General features: G+C 50.2%; 1 protein-coding gene across 6 annotated transcripts in view; it reads left to right on the top strand.

Annotated features, from left to right (window-relative positions):
* The window catches only part of LOC134344616 (protein scribble homolog), a 235861-nt gene that overhangs the window by 148678 nt on the left and 68567 nt on the right, over positions 1–18616 (top strand). For all 6 annotated transcript variants that reach the window (XM_063044735.1, XM_063044733.1, XM_063044732.1 and 3 more), the window contains 2 exons: positions 14835–14924; positions 18003–18080. In XM_063044735.1, the coding sequence (XP_062900805.1) occupies positions 14835–14924; positions 18003–18080 (168 nt within the window). The remainder of the gene's footprint in view (positions 1–14834; positions 14925–18002; positions 18081–18616) is intronic.

Below are 18616 nucleotides of genomic sequence, written 5' to 3'. Positions count from 1 at the left end.
GGCAGTAATCTCGGGATTACTGCCTGTGCCATGTGACAGTGAGTATAGGAATAGAATGAGGTGGAAGATAAATGTATGCCTGAAGGATTGGAGCAGGGGGTAGGGATTCAGATTTTTGGATTATTGGGCCCTCCTGGGGTACATGTGACCTGTACAAGAAGGACGGGTTGCACTTGAATCCCAGGGGGACCAATATCCTGGTGAGGAGGTTTGCTAATGCTATTGGGAGGGTTTAAACGAGAGTTTCACGGGGGTGGGAATCAAAGTGAAGAGGCAGAGGATGGGGAGGTTGGAGCAGAAGTAGAGACAGTAGAGGACGGATAGGCAGATGATACGAGCAAAGATGCTCTCAGCCTGATGGTTTGAGATGTGACTATTTTAATGCAAAGAGTATCATAAACTAGGCAGATGAACTTAGAGCGTGGATCAATAGATGGAACTGTGATGTGACACAGAGTGTGACACAGGAGAAGGCCTGTACCCCCACCCCTACACGCAGACCATCAGGACCCCTTCCCCTGGAGTGTGACACAGGAGACGGCCTGTACCCCCACCCCTACACGCAGACCATCAGGACCCCTTTCCCTGCAGTGTGACACAGGAGACGGCCTGTACCCCCACCCCTACACGCAGACCATCAGGACCCCTTACCCTGCAGTGTGACACAGGAGATGGCCTGTACCCCCACCCCTACACACTCATGAATCACCCCCCACACACAGCATCAGCACCACTTCTTCGCAGAGCTAAACCTGTGACAACCCATCCCCACCAGCTCTCTGCTCCTGGTAACCAATCCCACTCAGTGACCCAATCCTTCTCCCCACTGTTCTCTCTCTCTCTCACACACACACACACACACACACATACACACACACAGAGCGTGCCTCTCCACTCAGTGCTTGTCCCCACACACACACACCGTGTCTCTCCACCCACAGCTTGTCCCTCCTCCCAGCCTCGTAAAGCACAGTTTGTGCAGCACCACCACTCCCCCAGAGACCAAAGGCATGACTTTCCACCCTGTCCACTTTATGCCGATAGCCACAAGAAAGTGCAGATAGTTGTGGACTCAGATAGCAGCCTTCCCTCCATGGACTCTGTCTCACCTCTCAAAGTTGAAAGTAAATTCATTATCACTGTACAGCTATGTCACTATAAACAACCCTGAGGATCGCTTTCTTGTGGGCATGCTCACTAAATCCAAGAAACACAATAGAATCGGTGAAAGCCCACACCCAACAGCAGAGAAACGCTCTTCAAAAGACAGTGGACTGTGCTGATTCACCATGGGGACATTGTCATTACAGAGACCTGGATGTCTCAGGAGCAGGAATGGTTGCTGACTGTGCCAAGCTTTAGATGTTTCAAAAAGAACAGAGGAAGGCAAAAAAAAGGTGGGGGCGCGGTATTGCTAATCAGGGATAGTGTTACGGCTGCAGAAAAGGACAAAGTCATGGAGGGATGGTCTACTGAGTCAGTGTGGGTGGAAGTCAGAAAGAGGAAAGGGGCAATTACTCTACTGGGTGTTTTTATAGATCCCCCAATAGTAACAGGGATATCGAGGAGCAGATAGGGAGGGAGATTCTGGAAAGCTGCAATAATAATAGGGTTGTTGTGATGGGAGATTTTAAATTTCCTAATATTGATTGGCATCTCCTCAGCACAAGGGGATTAGATGGCGTGGAGTTTGTTCGGTGGGTTCAGAAAGGTTTTCTGATGCAATATGTAGATAAGCCTACAAGAGGAGAGGCTGTACTTGATCTGGTATTGGGAAATGAACCTGGTCAGGTGTCAGATCTCTCAGTGGGAGAGCATTTTGGAGGTAGTGACCACAACTCTATCTCCTTCACCGTAGTGCTGGAGAGGAATAGGAGCAGACAATTTAGGAAAACATTTAATTGGGGTGGGGGAAATACGAAGCTATCAGGCAGGAACTTGAGAGCAAAAATTGGGAACAAATGTTCTCAGGGGAATGCACAGCAGAAATGTGGCAAATGTTCAGGGAACATTTGCATGGAGTTTTGCATAGGCATGTTCCGTTGAGGCAGGGAAAGGATGGTAGATTTAAAGAACCATGGTGTACAAAGGATAGTTAAAAAGAAAAGAAAACATAGAACTTAGAATAGTACAGTACAGTACAGGCCCTTCGGCCCACAATGTTGTACTGACCCTCAAACCCTGCCTCCTATATAACCCCCCACCTTAAGCTTACGAAAAGTTCAGGAAAGTAGGTAAACACAGAATAATCTGCAGATGCTGGGGTCAAAGCAACACTCACAACACGCTGGAGGAACTCAGCAGGTCGGGCAGCATCCGTGGAAACGTCGACTAATCGTTTCCGCGGATGCAGCCCGACCTGCTGAGTTCCTCCAGCATGTTGTGAGTGTTGCTCAGGAAACTAGGTTCTGTTTGAGTTCTAGAAATTTACAAGGCTGCTAGGAAAGAGCTTAAGAATGGAATTAGAGCCAGAAGGGGCCATGAGAAGACCTTGGTGAGCAGGATTAAGGAAAACACCAAGGCATTCTACAAGTATGTGAATAGCAAGAGGACAAGCCATGTGAGAATAGGAACAATCAGATGCCATAGTGGAAATGTGTGCTTTTTGCTTCAGTATTCACCAGGGAAAAGGACCTTGGCAATTGTGGGGATGACTTACAGCTGACTGAAACACTTGAGCATATAGACATTAAAGAAGAGGATGTGTTGAAGCTTTTGAAAAGCATTGAGTTAGATAAGTCACCGGACCCAGGTAAGATATGGCCCAGGTTACTGTGGGAAGCGAGGGAAGAGAAGCTGAGCCTCTTGTGATGGTCTTTGTGTTATCAATAGGGACAGGAGAAGTACCGGAGGATTGGAGGTTTGTAAATGTTCCCTTGTTCAAGAAAGAGAGGTGATAACCCAGGGAATTATAGACCAGTGAGTCTGATTTCAGTGGTGGGAAAGTTTTTGGCGAAGATCCTGAGAGGCAAGATTTATGAACATTTGGAGAGACATAAACTGATTAGAGATTGTCAGCATGGCTTTGTCAAGGGCTGGTCGTGGCTTATGAGCCTGATTGAATTCTTTGGGGATGTGACAAAACACGTTGATGAAGGTAGAGCAGTGGATGTAGTGTATATTAAATTAAATTGTCTTTATTATTTACATCCTTAATATACATGAGGAGTAAAAATTTTTACGTTATATCTGCATGAATTAAGCAGTCTGATGGACTGGTGGAAGAAGGTATCTTTGAGCCTGCTATTCCTGGCTATCATGCTGCGGTACCGTTTTCCAGATGGTAGCAGCTGGAACAGTTTGTGGTTGGGGTGACTCAGGTCTCCAATGATCGTTCGGACCCTTTTTACACACCTGTCTTTGTAAATGTACTGAATAGTGAAAAGTTCACATCTAGAGATGCGCTGGGCTGTCGGCTCCACTCTCTGCAGAGTCCTGCGATTGAGGGAAATACAGTTCCCATGCCAGGCAGTGATGCAGCCAGTCAGGATGCTCTCACTCGTGCCCCTATAAAAAAAATTCTTAGAATTTGGGGGGCCATACCAATCTTCTTCAACCATCTGAGGTGAAAGAGGTGCTGTTGTGCCTTTTTCACCACACAGCCGGTATGTAGAGACCACGTGAGAGCCCTGGTGATGTTTATGCTGAGGAACTTAAAGCTGTTCACCCTCTCAACCCCAGATCCATTGATGTCTGTAGGGGTTAGCTTGTCTCCATTCCTCCTGTAGTCCACAACCAGCTCCCTTGTTTCTGCGACATTGAGGGAGAGGTTGTTTTCTTGACACCAATGTGTCAGGGTGATGACTTCCTTTTTGTAGGCTGCCTCATTATTATTTGAAATTAGGCCAATCAGTGTAGTGTTGTCAGAAGATTTAATTAGCAGATTGGAGCTGTGGGTGGTGACACTGTCATGGGTATACAGAGAGTAAAGGAGGGGGCTTAGTACACAGCCCTGAGGGGTACCTGTGTTGAGGGTCAGAGGGACAGATGTGAGGGAGCCCACCTTAAAGCTGCTGTGCAGGTTCACGGTGTTGTTAAGAAGGCATATGGTGTGCTGGCCTTCATCAACCGTCAGATCGAGTTCAAGAGCCATGGGGCAATGTTATAGCTATATAAGACCTTGGTCAGACCCCACTGGAGTACTGTGTTTGCTTCTGGTCACCTCACTACAGGAAGGATGTGGAAAGCATAGAAAGGGTGCAGAGGAGATTTACAAGGATGTTGCCTGAATTGGGAGCATGCCTTATGAGAATAGGTTGAGTGAACTTGGCTTTTTCTGCTTGGAGCAGCAAAGGATGAGAGGTGACCTGATAAAAGTGTATAAGATGATGAGAGGTATTGATCGTGTGGATAGTCAGAGGCTTTTTCCCAGGGCTGAAATGGCTAACAAGAGAGGGCATAGTTTTAAGGTGCTTGGAAATAGGTACCGAGGGGATGTTAGGGGTAAGTTTTTCACACAGAGAGTGGTAGAGTGGTGGGTGTGTGGAATGCACTGCCGGTGGTGGTGATGGAAGCGGATACCATAGGGTCTTTTCAGGGGCTCTTAGATAGGTTCATAAGGCTTAGAAAAATAGAGGGCTTTGTGCTAGGGAAATTCTAGGCTGTCTGTGGTCAGCACAACATTGTGGCCAAAGGGCCTGCAATGTGCTGTAAATTTTTATGTTCTATGTAAATTCTTCACCCTTGCCTACACTCCCACCTTCTCCAAAAGTATGGATGGCCCATGACCCTGCCTCTCCGGGTGACCCAGTCGTACCAAGCAGCTCCACTCCAGTCATGTCACCTCTAGTCAGATCTAAAACAACATGTTTGCTTGCCGTTTGCTCAAACCAGCATTCAGTAAGCATAACCTTCCCTAATACTGGTACTGAACCTGAAATTTCAATCAGCAATTCATTTGGGCTGCTGGTATCCACCCGACTCCGAACACAAACATTAGTTGTGGGTAATCTCTTAGAATCACGCTATAGCTTAATCTCTGTGGCATCCATAGTCAAGTACTGTAATCACTTTCCCAACACTAGTTTTAATACAGGCTTAAACACACAAACTTAATCAATTCTAGCAGCAAATTCACAGTATTCAGCGAATCAAATCCCAGAAGATAGCCGCTACAATGAAACCCCTTTTTATCAGGCACTTTAGCTACTAGATAACAGCCATAAGACCATAAGACAAAGGAGCAGAAGTCGGCCATTTGGCCCATCGAGTCTGCTCCGCCATTTTATCATGAGCTGATCCATTCTCCCATTTAGTCCCACTCCCCCACCTTCTCAGCATAATCTTTGATGCCCTGGCTACTCAGATACCTATCAATCTCTGCCTTAAATACACCCAATGACTTGGCCTCCACTGCTGCCCGTGGCAACAAATTCCTAGATTCACCACCTTCTGACTAAAAAAATTTCTTCGCATTTCTGTTCTGAATGGGTGCCCTTCAATCCTTAAGTCATGCCCTCTCGTTCTAGACACCCCCATCATGGGAAACAACTTTGCCACATCTGCTCTGTCCATGCTTTTCAACATTCGAAATGTTTCTATGAGGTCTCCCCTCATTCTTCTAAACAGTCACTTGAGAAAGCCACCTTTCTCAAACTCCGTACATCTAGGGTCAGTATGACTTGGGTAGCACCAAACCGGAAAGATCAGATGTTTCAACCACCTGAATCCCGATCTGATTGAATGCTGTGTAAATACTGCCCACATGCAATTATCCATTGGCAAGAAATAACAGATTATACACTGCATACAATTATTAAGAAGGTGTATTGATGATCATCAGCTTAATCAAACAGTTATTAATTGAATCGCGCATTCTAGTCAGATTGAATTGGTTCTCTCAATCTTCTCACTTCATCTCCCAACGAAAAGACCATAATCCCAATCAGTGTCCGTCACGGAACCTCTCCACCCAGCTGTCTCTGAAACCCACTCCCAATTCTACTATCCGAAATGGCTGGCCCATCATTCCTCAATTGAATATCACAATACTTATCTTTAATTGAAACCCAAACACCAGCAGCAGAACACGCCGCTTCAAGAGAAAACTATTAAATGAAATACCCTACGGTGTTCACAGTAAAAACCCTAACCAGGGTGTTTTACTGGGTTTGATTTCTCTCTTTAGCCATGGTTGTGTTATTGTTCCTCGAGAATACTTCTTTCTCCTTGGGATGTATATATCCTGTGTATTCCAAATTGCTCTCAGAAATTCCAGCCATTGCTGCTCTGCTATCATCCCTGCCAGCGTCCTTTTCCAATCAATTCTGGCCAACTCCTCTCTCATGCCTACGTAATTCCCTTTACTCCAGTATAATACTGATACATTTGACTTTAGCTTCTCCTTCTCAAACTTCAGGGTGAATTTGATCATATTATGATCTCTAACCCCTGAGCATTCTTTTGCCTTAAGCCCTCTAATCAATGCACACCCAATCCTGAATAGCTGACCCCCCCCGGGGTGCTCAACCATGAGCTGCTCTAAAAAGCCACCTTGTAAGCACTCTAGAAATCCCTCCTCCTGTAATCCAGCACCGACTCATTTTCCCTATTTTCCTGCAGATTGAAGCCCCACGTGACTGCTGCAACATTGCCATTTTAAAATACATTTTCGATCTCCCATTGTAATTTGTAAGCCACATCCTTACTACTGTTGGAGGTCTGTATACAATTCCCATCAGGCTCTTTTTACCCTTGCAGTTCTTTAGCTCTATTCACAATGATTGAACATATTCCACCCTATGATACCTCTTCCTAATTATTCGAATTCATTTTTATCAATGCTGCCTGGTCTGCCTTCCTGCCTGTCCTTTTGATACAATGTGCATCCTTGGACATTATACACCCGGCTATAATCTCCTTACAGCCGTGATTCAGTGATGCCTACTACATCATACATGGCAATCTGTAACTGTGCAGGAAGTTCATCTACCTTATTCCGTATACTGCGTGCAATTACTACAACTCCTTCAGTGCTATACTCACCCTTTTCGATTTTGTCCACTTTTTGTAACTCATCCTGTTGACTGTGATTTTGCCCCATCAACAGCCTCTCCTCACTACACATTGCCTCTGTTTGTAAACCAACTACCTCATCTTCAGCACTATCATCCGCCTTTCCTACGATACTTATTGGCAGCTCAGGACACTAGTTGTACCATGCTCAACCTTTTGATTCCCAACCCTTTGTCTGAGGTCTTACTAACATCTGCCTCTACAACTTCTCCACTAACTGTCCTGGCACTCTGGCCTGCATCCCCCTGCAACTTTAGTTTAAACTCCACTGTGCAGCATTAACAAACCTTCCAGCTAAGATGTTAGCCCCCCTCCATTTCGGGTGCAAACAATTCCTTCTGTACAGGTCCCACCTTTCCTGGAAGAGAGCCGAATGATCCAGAAATCTTATGCCCTCCTTCCTGCACCAACTCCTTAGCCACGTATTAAACTGTATAATCTAACTTGTTCTGGCCTCACTAGCATGTGGTGCGGGTAGCAATCCTCAGATCACAGCTCTGGAGGTCCTGCCCTTTAACTTTGCACCTAACTCCCTGAACTCTCTTTACAGAACCTCATCATGCATCTAAACCATGTCATGGACCATGACTTCTGGCTGTTCACCCTCCCATTGAGAATGTTGAGGACTCGATAAGAGATATCCTCGACTCTCGCACCCGGAAGGCAGCATACCATCCTGGAATCTTGCTGTCGCTCACAGAACCTTCTGTTCATTCTCCAAACCAACAAATCCTCTAACCAACGTCATGCCTCTTCTCCCCGCTTCCCTTCTGAGTCACAGAGATAGGCTCGGTTTCAGACCGCCTGACCAGTGTGACTTTCCTGTGTTTGCTCACCCCCTCCCTCCAAACAGTATCCAGAGTGATATACCTGTTGTTTAGAGTGACGGCCAGAGGGGTACTCTGCACTTCAATGAATTCCAACAGTTTCACCTGACAAGATTTTCCCTTGAGGAAAACCTGCTGACTATGGCCTGTTTTATCACGTGCCTCCAAGTACCCGTAACCACAACTATCTTCCCAACCACTGAGGTCAGACTAACTGATCTATAATTTTCTTTCTTCTGCCTCTCTCCCTTCATGAAGAGTGGAATGACTTTTGTAATTTTCTAGTCTTCAGGAACCATTCCACAATCTAGTGTTTCTTGAAAGATAATTTTTAATTTCTTTGGCCACCATTTTCAGAACCCTGGGGTGGATAGCATCTGGCCCATTTGACTTCTCTACATTTCCAAAAACCTTCTCCCTAGTTCTGGTAACTTCACACACTTCATGACCACTGACACCTGGAACTTCCACTATACTGCTCATGTCTTCCACACCGAAGACTGATGCAGAATACTTATTCAGTCTTTTCGTTATCCCCATGACTGCTTCTCCAGAATTGTTCTCCGGCAGTCTGATATCTACTCTCGCCTCTCTTTTGACCTTTATGTAATTGAAAGAACTTTCGTTATCCTCTTTAATATCATTGGCCAGCTTATTTTTGTATTCCGTCTTTACCTTCTTAATGACTTCTTTTAGTTGCCTTCTGTTGGTTTTTAAAAGCTTCCCAATCCTCGAACTTACCACTAATTGTTGCTCTTCTATATAGAAACATAGAAAACCTACAGCACAATACAGGCCCTTCGGCCCACAAAGCTGTGCCGAACATATCCTTACCTGAGAAATTACCTCGGGTTACCCATTGCTCTCTATTTTTCTAAGCTCTATGTACTTGTCCAGGAGTCTCTTAAAAGACCCTATTGTTTCCGCCTCCACTGTCGCTGGCAGCCCATTCGATGTACTCACCTATCTCTGCATAAAAAACTTACCCTTGATATCTCCTCTGTACCTATTTCCAAAACTGTGCCTTCTCGTGCTAGCCATTTCAGCCCTGGGAAAAAGCCTGTGACTATCCACATGATCAATGCCTCTCATCATCTTATACACCTCTATCAGGTCACCTCAGAGCGGCACGGCTGCCGCGGTCTGCCAGGATTCGTTTGTCCTCCTGTGGGCAGTGACCCCGGTGGAGAAAGTATGTCACCAGTACGTGCCACCTGGGAGGCTGGACACAGTACAGGTATCCCTGCAGTGGCCTGGGGTGGAGAAAGTGCGTTGCCAGCATGTGCCATCTCAGAGGGTGGTCACAGTACAGGTATCCCTGTAGGGTCCTGAAGCAGAGAACTTCTAGCTAGGTGTGCACGCACACCAAGGACTGGCTGCCCTCCCGATCAGAAGGCTCAGGACCACTGCAGAAACCCGATCCCCTCTGTTGCCCCAGAAGAATTCTGCCAGCCTATTCTGTGTCCTGGACACGAACGACTTAGGTGGGGCTAATGCAGAGATCCAGTACCACACTATGGAGGCAAGCAACTGACTGATAACTAAAGCTGTCCCCCGGTACGAGATCGTACGAAGGAGGCTCAATCAGCGCCCCAACCAGGCAGAGTTCTTTGTCTCCAGATCCAGCCATTTCACCTGCCAGGTCTCCTCCGTCGAGCTCAGACAGACCCCCAAGTAGAGGAGGTGCGTGGTGCTCCATGCAAATGGCCTCAGCCCCTCTGGTAGGGGGTCCACCTGCCACTGACCCACCAAGAGGCCCGCGCTTTTCTCCCAGTTGACCCTTGCAGATGAAGCAGCTGAAAAGACCTACTGGCAGTCTCGCATCCTCTGCAAGTCAACCGGGACGGTGACCATAAGGAAGATGTCGTTGGTGTAAGCCGACAGGACAACCTCCATGTCTGGTTCGCGCAGAACCAAGCCTGTTAACCTCTTGCGGAGAAGGCACAGGAATGGCCCCATGCAAACTGACTGTAACTGCACCGGTCCAATGAAATAATGGCCACGCAACATACAGATGTCCTTGAAGATTTATTTTTATTTCTCTCTCTCTCTTTCTTCAGTCGACACCGTGAAAACTACAAGAAAATAAAGGACTTAAGTTTGAAACATACATCTCTCAGTCTTTTAAAGTCTCTCAAGTTAGTGTCGGCTGATAAATGGCCCCAAAACACGTCAGCACAACAAAAGTGTGCTGAAATCAAATAAAATCAGTATCCATGTAAAAGCACAACAACATTATATAAAACAAATTTAAAAAACAATGATCGTGTGCGCCCCTTGGGACCACATGCAGAATGAGGTTGTTTTAGAGCCATGTGTCCTTTTCTGCTTCCATGTTGGTTCTGACCCATAATACCACAGTTATGTGACTCACTAAACTCTGGTCGTGTGACCTGTTACACTCTACATTAAATAAAACCTTACATAAAGTATTTTAAGGTGATAAAATAATCATGAATTTATGACAAAAACATATAAAATAAACATCTCAATGAAACATGTCTCTGAGACAGTTACACTGAGTACAACTGTCCTGACATGGGACACTGCTGATGCAGCCAACCTCTAAAAGCACAAGGGCCGGAGACTGACCCTGGACTGAACGGTTGACTGTTCCATACACTGACCCTGGACTGAACAACGACTGTTCCAAACTCTGACCCTGGACCGGAGACTAACCCTGGACCAGACGCTGACCCTGGACAGAACACTAACTGTCCCAGACACTGATCCTGTACCGTACACTGTCCTAGACACTGATCCTGTACCGTTCACTGACTGTCCCAGACGCTGATCCTGTACCGTACACTGACTGTCCCAGACGCTGATCCTGTACCGTACGCTGACTGTCGCAGACGCTGATCCTGTACCGTTCACTGACTGTCCCAGACGCTGATCCTGTACCGTACACTGACTGTCCCAGACGCTGATCCTGTACCGTACGCTGACTGTCCCAGACGCTGATCCTGTACCGTACACTGTCGCAGACGCTGATCCTGTACCGTACACTGACTGTCCCAGACGCTGATCCTCGACCGTACACTGTCGCAGATGCTGATCCTGTACCGTACACTGACTGTCCCAGATGCTGATCCTGTACCGTACACTGACTCGCAGACGCTGATCCTGTACCGTACACTGACTGTTGCAGACGCTGATCCTGTACCGTACACTGTCCCAGACGCTGATCCTGTACCGTACACTGACTGTCGCATACGCTGATCCTGTACCGTACGCTGACTGTCCCAGACGCTGATCCTGTACCGTACGCTGACTGTCCCAGACGCTGATCCTGTACCGTACACTGACTCGCAGATGCTGATCCTGTACCGTACACACTGTCCCAGACGCTGATCCTGTACCGTACACTGACCCAGACGCTGATCCTGTACTGTACACTGTCCCAGACGCTGATCCTGTACCGTACACTGTCGCAGACGCTGATCCTGTACCGTACACTGACTGTCCCAGACGCTGATCCTGTACCGTACACTGTCGCAGACGCTGATCCTGTACCGTTCACTGACTGTCCCAGACGCTGATCCTGTACCGTACACTGACTGTCCCAGACGCTGATCCTGTACCGTACACTGTCGCAGACGCTGATCCTGTACCGTACACTGACTGTCCCAGACGCTGATCCTGTACCGTACACTGTCGCAGATGCTGATCCTGTACCGTACACTGACTGTCCCAGACGCTGATCCTGTACCGTACACTGTCGCAGACGCTGATCCTGTACCGTACACTGACTGTCGCAGACGCTGATCCTGTACCGTACACTGACTGTCCCAGACGCTGATCCTGTACCGTACACTGACTGTCCCAGACGCTGATCCTGTACCGTACACTGTCCCAGACGCTGATCCTGTACCGTACACTGACCCAGACACTGATCCTGTACTGTACACTGTCGCAGACGCTGATCCTGTACCGTACACTGACTGTCCCAGACGCTGATCCTGTACCGTACACTGACCCAGACACTGATCCTGTACTGTACACTGTCCCAGATGCTGATCCTGTACCGTACACTGACTGTCCCAGACGCTGATCCTGTACCGTACACTGTCCCAGACGCTGATCCTGTACCGTACGCTGACTGTCGCAGACGCTGATCCTGTACCGTACACTGACTGTCCCAGACGCTGATCCTGTACCGTACACTGACTGTCCCAGACGCTGATCCTGTACCGTACACTGTCCCAGACGCTGATCCTGTACCGTACACTGTCGCAGACGCTGATCCTGTACCGTACACTGTCCCAGACGCTGATCCTGTACCGTACACTGACTGTCCCAGACGCTGATCCTGTACCGTACACTGTCCCAGACGCTGATCCTGTACCGTACACTGACTGTCCCAGACGCTGATCCTGTACTGTACACTGTCCCAGACGCTGATCCTGTACCGTACACTGACTGTCCCAGACGCTGATCCTGTACCGTACACTGTCGCAGACGCTGATCCTGTACCGTACACTGTCCCAGACGCTGATCCTGTACCGTACACTGACTGTCCCAGACGCTGATCCTGTACCGTACACTGACCCAGACACTGATCCTGTACTGTACACTGTCCCAGACGCTGATCCTGTACCGTACACTGACTGTCCCAGACGCTGATCCTGTACCGTACACTGTCGCAGATGTTGATCCTGTACTGTACACTGACTGTTGCAGACGCTGATCCTGTACCGTACACTGACCCAGACACTGATCCTGTACTGTACACTGTCCCAGACACTGATCCTGTACTGTACACTGTCCCAGACGCTGATCCTGTACCGTACACTGACTGTCCCAGACGCTGATCCTGTACCGTACACTGTCCCAGACGCTGATCCTGTACCGTACACTGACCCAGACACTGATCCTGTACTGTACACTGTCCCAGACGCTGATCCTGTACCGTACACTGACTGTCCCAGACGCTGATCCTGTACCGTACACTGTCGCAGATGTTGATCCTGTACCGTACACTGACTGTTGCAGACGCTGATCCTGTACCGTACACTGTCGCAGATGCTGATCCTGTACCGTACACTGTCCCAGACGCTGATCCTGTACCGTACACTGACTGTCCCAGACGCTGATCCTGTACCGTACACTGACTGTCCCAGACACTGGCCTTTGAATGGACCCCAACCACCCTTGACACTGACACAGAACCAGACTCGGACCATCCTGGACACTAAGATTAAGAGGAGTTTTGATAAAAGTTATGAGCGGTGCAGATAGGGTAGATGCAAGGTGGCTTTTTCGCTGAAGTTGGATGGGACTACAACTGGAGGTCATGGTTAAGTGTGAAAGGTGAGAAGTTTAACGGGAACATGAGGGGTAACTTCTTCACTTAGGGGGTCGTGGAATGAGCTGTCAGCGCAAGTGGTGCTTGGGAACTCAATTTGAATGTTTAAGAGAAGTTAGGATAAATACATAGAAACATAGAAAAACTACAGCACAATACAGGCCCTTTGGCCCACAATGCTTTGCCGAACATGTACTTACTTTTGAAATTGCCTTGGGTTACCCATAGCCCTCTATTTTTCTAAGCTCCATGTACCTATCCAGGAGTCTCCTAAAAGACCCTATCATATCCGCCTCCACCACCGTCACCGGCAGCCCATTCCACGCAGTCATCACTCTCTGTGTAAAAAAACTTACCCCTGACATCTCCTCTGTACCTACTTCCAGGCACCTTAAAACTGTGCCCTCTCATGTTAGCCATTTCAGCCCTGGGAAAAAGCCACTGACTATCCACACGATCAATGCCTCTCATCATCTTATACACCTTTAAAATGGATGGTCGGGATGTGGGACACCTTGGTTCAGTGCAGGCTGAAGGGAGTGGGCAGTCTCAGTGGTTTTGGCATGGACTAGATGGGCAAAAGGGCCTGTTTCTGTGCTGTACTCTACTTTTCTATGACTGTATTGACCGTCCCAGGCACTGACCCGGGACCGGCCACTGATCTGACACCAGACATACTGCTGTGTTATCTGAGAGTCTCCAGCTGCGTGCCCTGCACCTGCCCTGTCAGATCGCTGTGTGCACTCTGAGCTGAGGAGCTGGGGCTGTGTGACGGAGTGATTTGCTCGAGTGCTGGTGGGACTGCAGCTCCACCTTGGAACCGTTATAGGTGTGGGTGAACAGCACTGGCTGTTATCGGGGTGGAGGAGAGCGATGCAGGGGGTGTCGGCAACGTTGGACCTTGGTCCTCGCCCCTCGCCCCAATCTCCCTCGGCAGGGCTGGAGTCAGGGATGGGTGGCCGCTGGAGGTGAAGGGCCAAGGACAGGTCGTTAACTGGGTCAGTCACCGTTGACTGTCAGTGAGGAACGGCCTAACTTTCGTGTGTGTCTTGTTGGTCGGGGGTGTCAACTTAGTGTGATTTAATATGTATGAGTGGCTGCCCACCACGGGGGTGCGGGGATTATGTGTGTGTGAGGTCATAAGACAATGCAGCAGAATTAGACCACTGCTTCATCATTTCATTGTGGCTGATTTATTATCCCTCTCAACCCCATGATCACTGTAACCTGAACACCCTAATTGTGCAAGAACTCATTAACCTTCACTTTAAATATACCCACTAACTTGGCATCCACAGCTGTCTGTGGCAATGAATTGCACAGACTCACCACCTGGCTAAAACATTACCTCCTCATCTCCATTGTAAATGGACATCCGTCTATTGTGAAGCTGTGTCCTCTGGTCTTAGACTCCCCCACCATAGGGAACATCCTCTCCACATCCACTCTACAGAGACCTCTCTACATTCAATGAGCTCTTCCCTTATTCTTCTGGATTCCAGTGAGTACAGGCCCAGAGCCATGAAACATTCCTTATACGTTAATCCGTTCATTCCTGGAATCATTCTCAAGAACCTCCTCAAGTGCATCCATTCTTACATAAGGGGCCTGAAACAATACTCAAAATGTGAGGTGTGTGTGAGTGTGAGAGGGTCTGCACTGACCTGTTGCCCTTGTACTCGTAGCTGACCCTGACCATTCACCGGCTTACTGGAGGACTGGGTATCAGCATCGCTGGTGGCAAGGGGTCAACCCCCTACAAGGGCGAGGATGAGGTAATGTTTTCCCAACCCCTTCTCCATCCCAACTCCCCTCCCCTCCGTCCCACTCCTGTCCCTGCATCCGCATTCTACTCCCCACCCTGCCCCACCTTCTGTCCCCACCCTTCATCTCCACTCCACCACTTGTCCCGCCTTCTGAATCCTCATTGCCTCCTCTCCACCAGCAATCCTGCCACCCCAACCATATCTTTGTCCCTCTAATCTCCTGCCTTCCCCTTCCTTTGTCCTCCAATTCTCTATCCCCTCCCCTCCAGTCTGCATCCCTATCTCCCGGTCCCCCTCCCCGCCCATCTGCATCCCTGTCTCCCTTCCCATCCATCTGTATCCCTGCCTCCCTCCCCTCCCATCTGTATCCCTATCTCCCTGTCCCCTCCCCTCCTATCTGTATCCCCGTCTTCCTGTCCCCTCCTCCCATCTGTACCCCGTCTCCCTGTCCCCTCCTCCCATCTGTATCCCCGTCTCCCTGTTCCCCTCCCCTCCCATCTGTATCCCCGTCTCCCTGTCGCCTCCTCCCATCTGTATCCCCATCTCCCTGTCCCCTCCTCCCATCTGTATCCCAGTCTCCCTGTCCTCTCCTCCCATCTGTCTCCCCGTCTCCCTGTCCCCTCCTCCCATCTGCATCCCCATTCTCCTGTCCCCTCCTCCCATCTGTATCCCCGTCTCCCTGTCGCCTCCTGCCATCTGTATCCCCGTCTCCCTGTCCCCTCCCCTCCCATCTGTATCCCCGTCTTCCTGTCCCCTCCTCCCATCTGTACCCCGTCTCCCTGTCCCCTCCTCCCATCTGTATCCCCGTCTCCCTGTTCCCCTCCCCTCCCATCTGTATCCCCATCTCCCTGTCGCCTCCTCCCATCTGTATCCCCATCTCCCTGTCCCCTCCTCCCATCTGTATCCCAGTCTCCCTGTCCCCTCCTCCCATCTGTCTCCCCGTCTCCCTGTCCCCTCCTCCCATCTGCATCCCCATTCTCCTGTCCCCTCCTCCCATCTGTATCCCCGTCTCCCTGTCGCCTCCTGCCATCTGTATCCCCGTCTCCCTGTCCTCTCCCCTCCCATCTGTATCCCCATCTCCCTGTCCCCTCCTCCCATCTGTATCCTCGTCTCCCTGTCCCCTCCTCCCATCTGTCTCCCCGTCTCCCTGTCCCCTCCTCCCATCTGTATCCCCATTCTCCTGTCCCCTCCTCCCATCTGTATCCCCGTCTTCCTGTCCCCTCCTCCCATCTGTATCCCCGTCTCCCTGTCCCCTCCCCTCCCATCTGTATCCCCATCTCCCGTCCCCTCCTCCCATCTGTATCCCCGTCTCCCTGTTCCCCTCCCCTCCTATCTGTATCCCCGTCTCCCTGTCCCCTCCTCCCATCTGTATCCCCGTCTCCCTGTCCCCTCCTCCCATCTGTATCCCCGTCTCCCTGTCCCCTCCTCCTATCTGTATCCCCGTCTCCCTGTTCCCTCCTCCCATCTGTATCCCCGTCTCCCTGTTCCCTCCTCCCATCTGTATCCCCGTCTCCCTATCCCCTCCTCCCATCTGTATCCCCGTCTCCCTATCCCCTCCCCCCCATCTGTCTCCCCGTCTTCCTGTCCCCTCCTCCCATCTGTATCCCCGTCTCCCTGTTCCCCTCCTCCCATCTGTATCCCCGTCTCCTTGTCCCCCTCCTCCCATCTGTATCCCTGTCTCCCTGTCCCCTCCTCCCATCTGTATCCCCGTCTCCCTGTTCCCTCCTCCCATCTGTATCCCCGTCTCCCTGTCCCCTCCTCCCATCTGTCTCCCTGTCTCCCTGTCCCCTCCTCCCATCTGTATCTGTCTCCGTCTCCCTGTTCCCTTGTCCCATCTGTATCCCAGTCTCCCTGTCCCCTCCTCCCATCTGTATCCCCATCTCCCTATCCCTCCTCCCATCTGTATCCCTGTCTCCCTATCCCCTCCTCCCATCTGTATCCCCGTCTCCCTATCCCCTCCTCCCATCTGTATCCCCGTCTCCCTATGCCCTCCCCTCCCATCTGTCTCTCCGTCTCATCTGTCTCCCTGTCTCCTCCTCCCATCTGTATCACCATCTCCCTGTTCCCCTCCCCTCCCATCTGTATCCCCGTCTCCCTGTCCCCTCCTCCCATCTGTATCCCCGTCTCCCTATCCCTCCTCCCATCTGTCTCCCCATCTCCCTGTCCCCTCCTCCCATCTGTATCCCCGTCTCCCTGTCCCCTCCTCCCATCTGTATCCCCGTCTCCCTGTCCCCTCCTCCCATCTGTATCCCCGTCTCCCTGTCCCCCTCCTCCCATCTGTATCCCCATCTCCCTGTCCCCTCCTCCCATCTGTATCCCCATCTCCCTGTCCCCTCCTCCCATCTGTATCCCCGTCTCCCTGTCCCCTCCTCCCATCTGTATCCCTGTCTCCCTGTCCCCCTTCGCCCATCTGTATCCCCGTCTCCCTGTCCCCTTCTCCCTGTCCCCTTCTCCCATCTGTATCCCCGTCTCCCTGTCCCCCTCCTCCCATCTGTCTCCCTGTCCCCTCCCCTCCCATCTGTATCCCCATCTTCCTGTCCCCTCCTCCCATCTGTCTCCCCGTCTCCCTGTCCCCTCCTCCCATCTGTCTCCCTGTCTCCCTGTCCCCTCCTCCCATCTGTATCCCCATCTCCCTATCCCCTCCTCTAATCTGTATCCCTGTCCCCCTCCTCCCATCTCTGTATCCCCACACCCCAGTCCCTTTTGGCTCTCCCCATCTGAGCAGTTCCTCCACTTCCTTTCGCCTCGCCACTCCATCTTGCCCTCTCTCCCTCTGCCCCTCCTCTCCCTTCTTATTTTCCCATTTTCCTTCTATCCTCTCAATCTTCCCCTTTCCCCTTCTTCCTGTCTGACCCTTACCCTTTCTCCCTCTCCGCTCTGTATTCCCCCTCCTGCTTACAGCTGTCCTCACAGCTGTCTACTGTGGGTGCGGTAATGTGGTGCGACGACACTACGTCCGCTGTGTGGGTGGGTACGATGGGCATCTGCGTTATGCCCCTGTGAGACGGATTGGGCTCCCGGTCAGTGTCGAGGAACTGGCTTCATTCTCCGCTGGATGAACTCTAGTCACTCGTTTGTGTCTTGCAGGGAATCTTCATCTCCCGGGTGTCAGAGGAGGGTCCGGCAGCTCAGGCTGGGGTCCGAGTTGGAGATAAGTTGCTGGAGGTAAGTGTAATTCGATGCCGGATCGGTCCTGCAGGCTCCCTACTCGCGTTGGGAGGGATGTGAGCACAGGAACTGAGCCTTCCGCCCCACGGTTCTGTGTTGGGTTTTAAATTAGCTATCAAATGTCCAACAAAATCAATTTCTTATATGGGAGGAGGCCTATATGGTGTCTACATGCCTCCATTCTCTGCACATCCATGTGACTTCAAAACAGCTCGACTGTGTCTGCGTCCACTGCCACTTTGTCAGCACGTTCTAGGCACCCACCACTCACTCACCATAAACACAAAAGATTCTGCAGATGTTGGAGATATTGAGCAACACAATATGTTGGAGGAACTCAGCAAGCCAGGCAGCATCCATGGAGACGTTTTGGGCCGAGTTCCTTTGAACTAACTGCTCTCAGCTTCCTATCCCGGCAAGTCTTCTGGCATTGGAGATTTTAACTCTGTTAATAAGATACTGCATCCCCATTCTTAGGTCTGCCTCCCTGCAGTTTCATTGCCTTCAATCAGGTCTTCCGTCAACCTCTGCCG

The sequence above is a fragment of the Mobula hypostoma genome, chromosome 3, assembly GCF_963921235.1.
Source record: "Mobula hypostoma chromosome 3, sMobHyp1.1, whole genome shotgun sequence".
NCBI classification, from domain to species: domain Eukaryota; kingdom Metazoa; phylum Chordata; class Chondrichthyes; order Myliobatiformes; family Myliobatidae; genus Mobula; species Mobula hypostoma.
The sequence above is the reverse complement of the archived record's forward strand: the minus strand, read 5'-3'. Positions and strand labels throughout refer to the sequence as shown.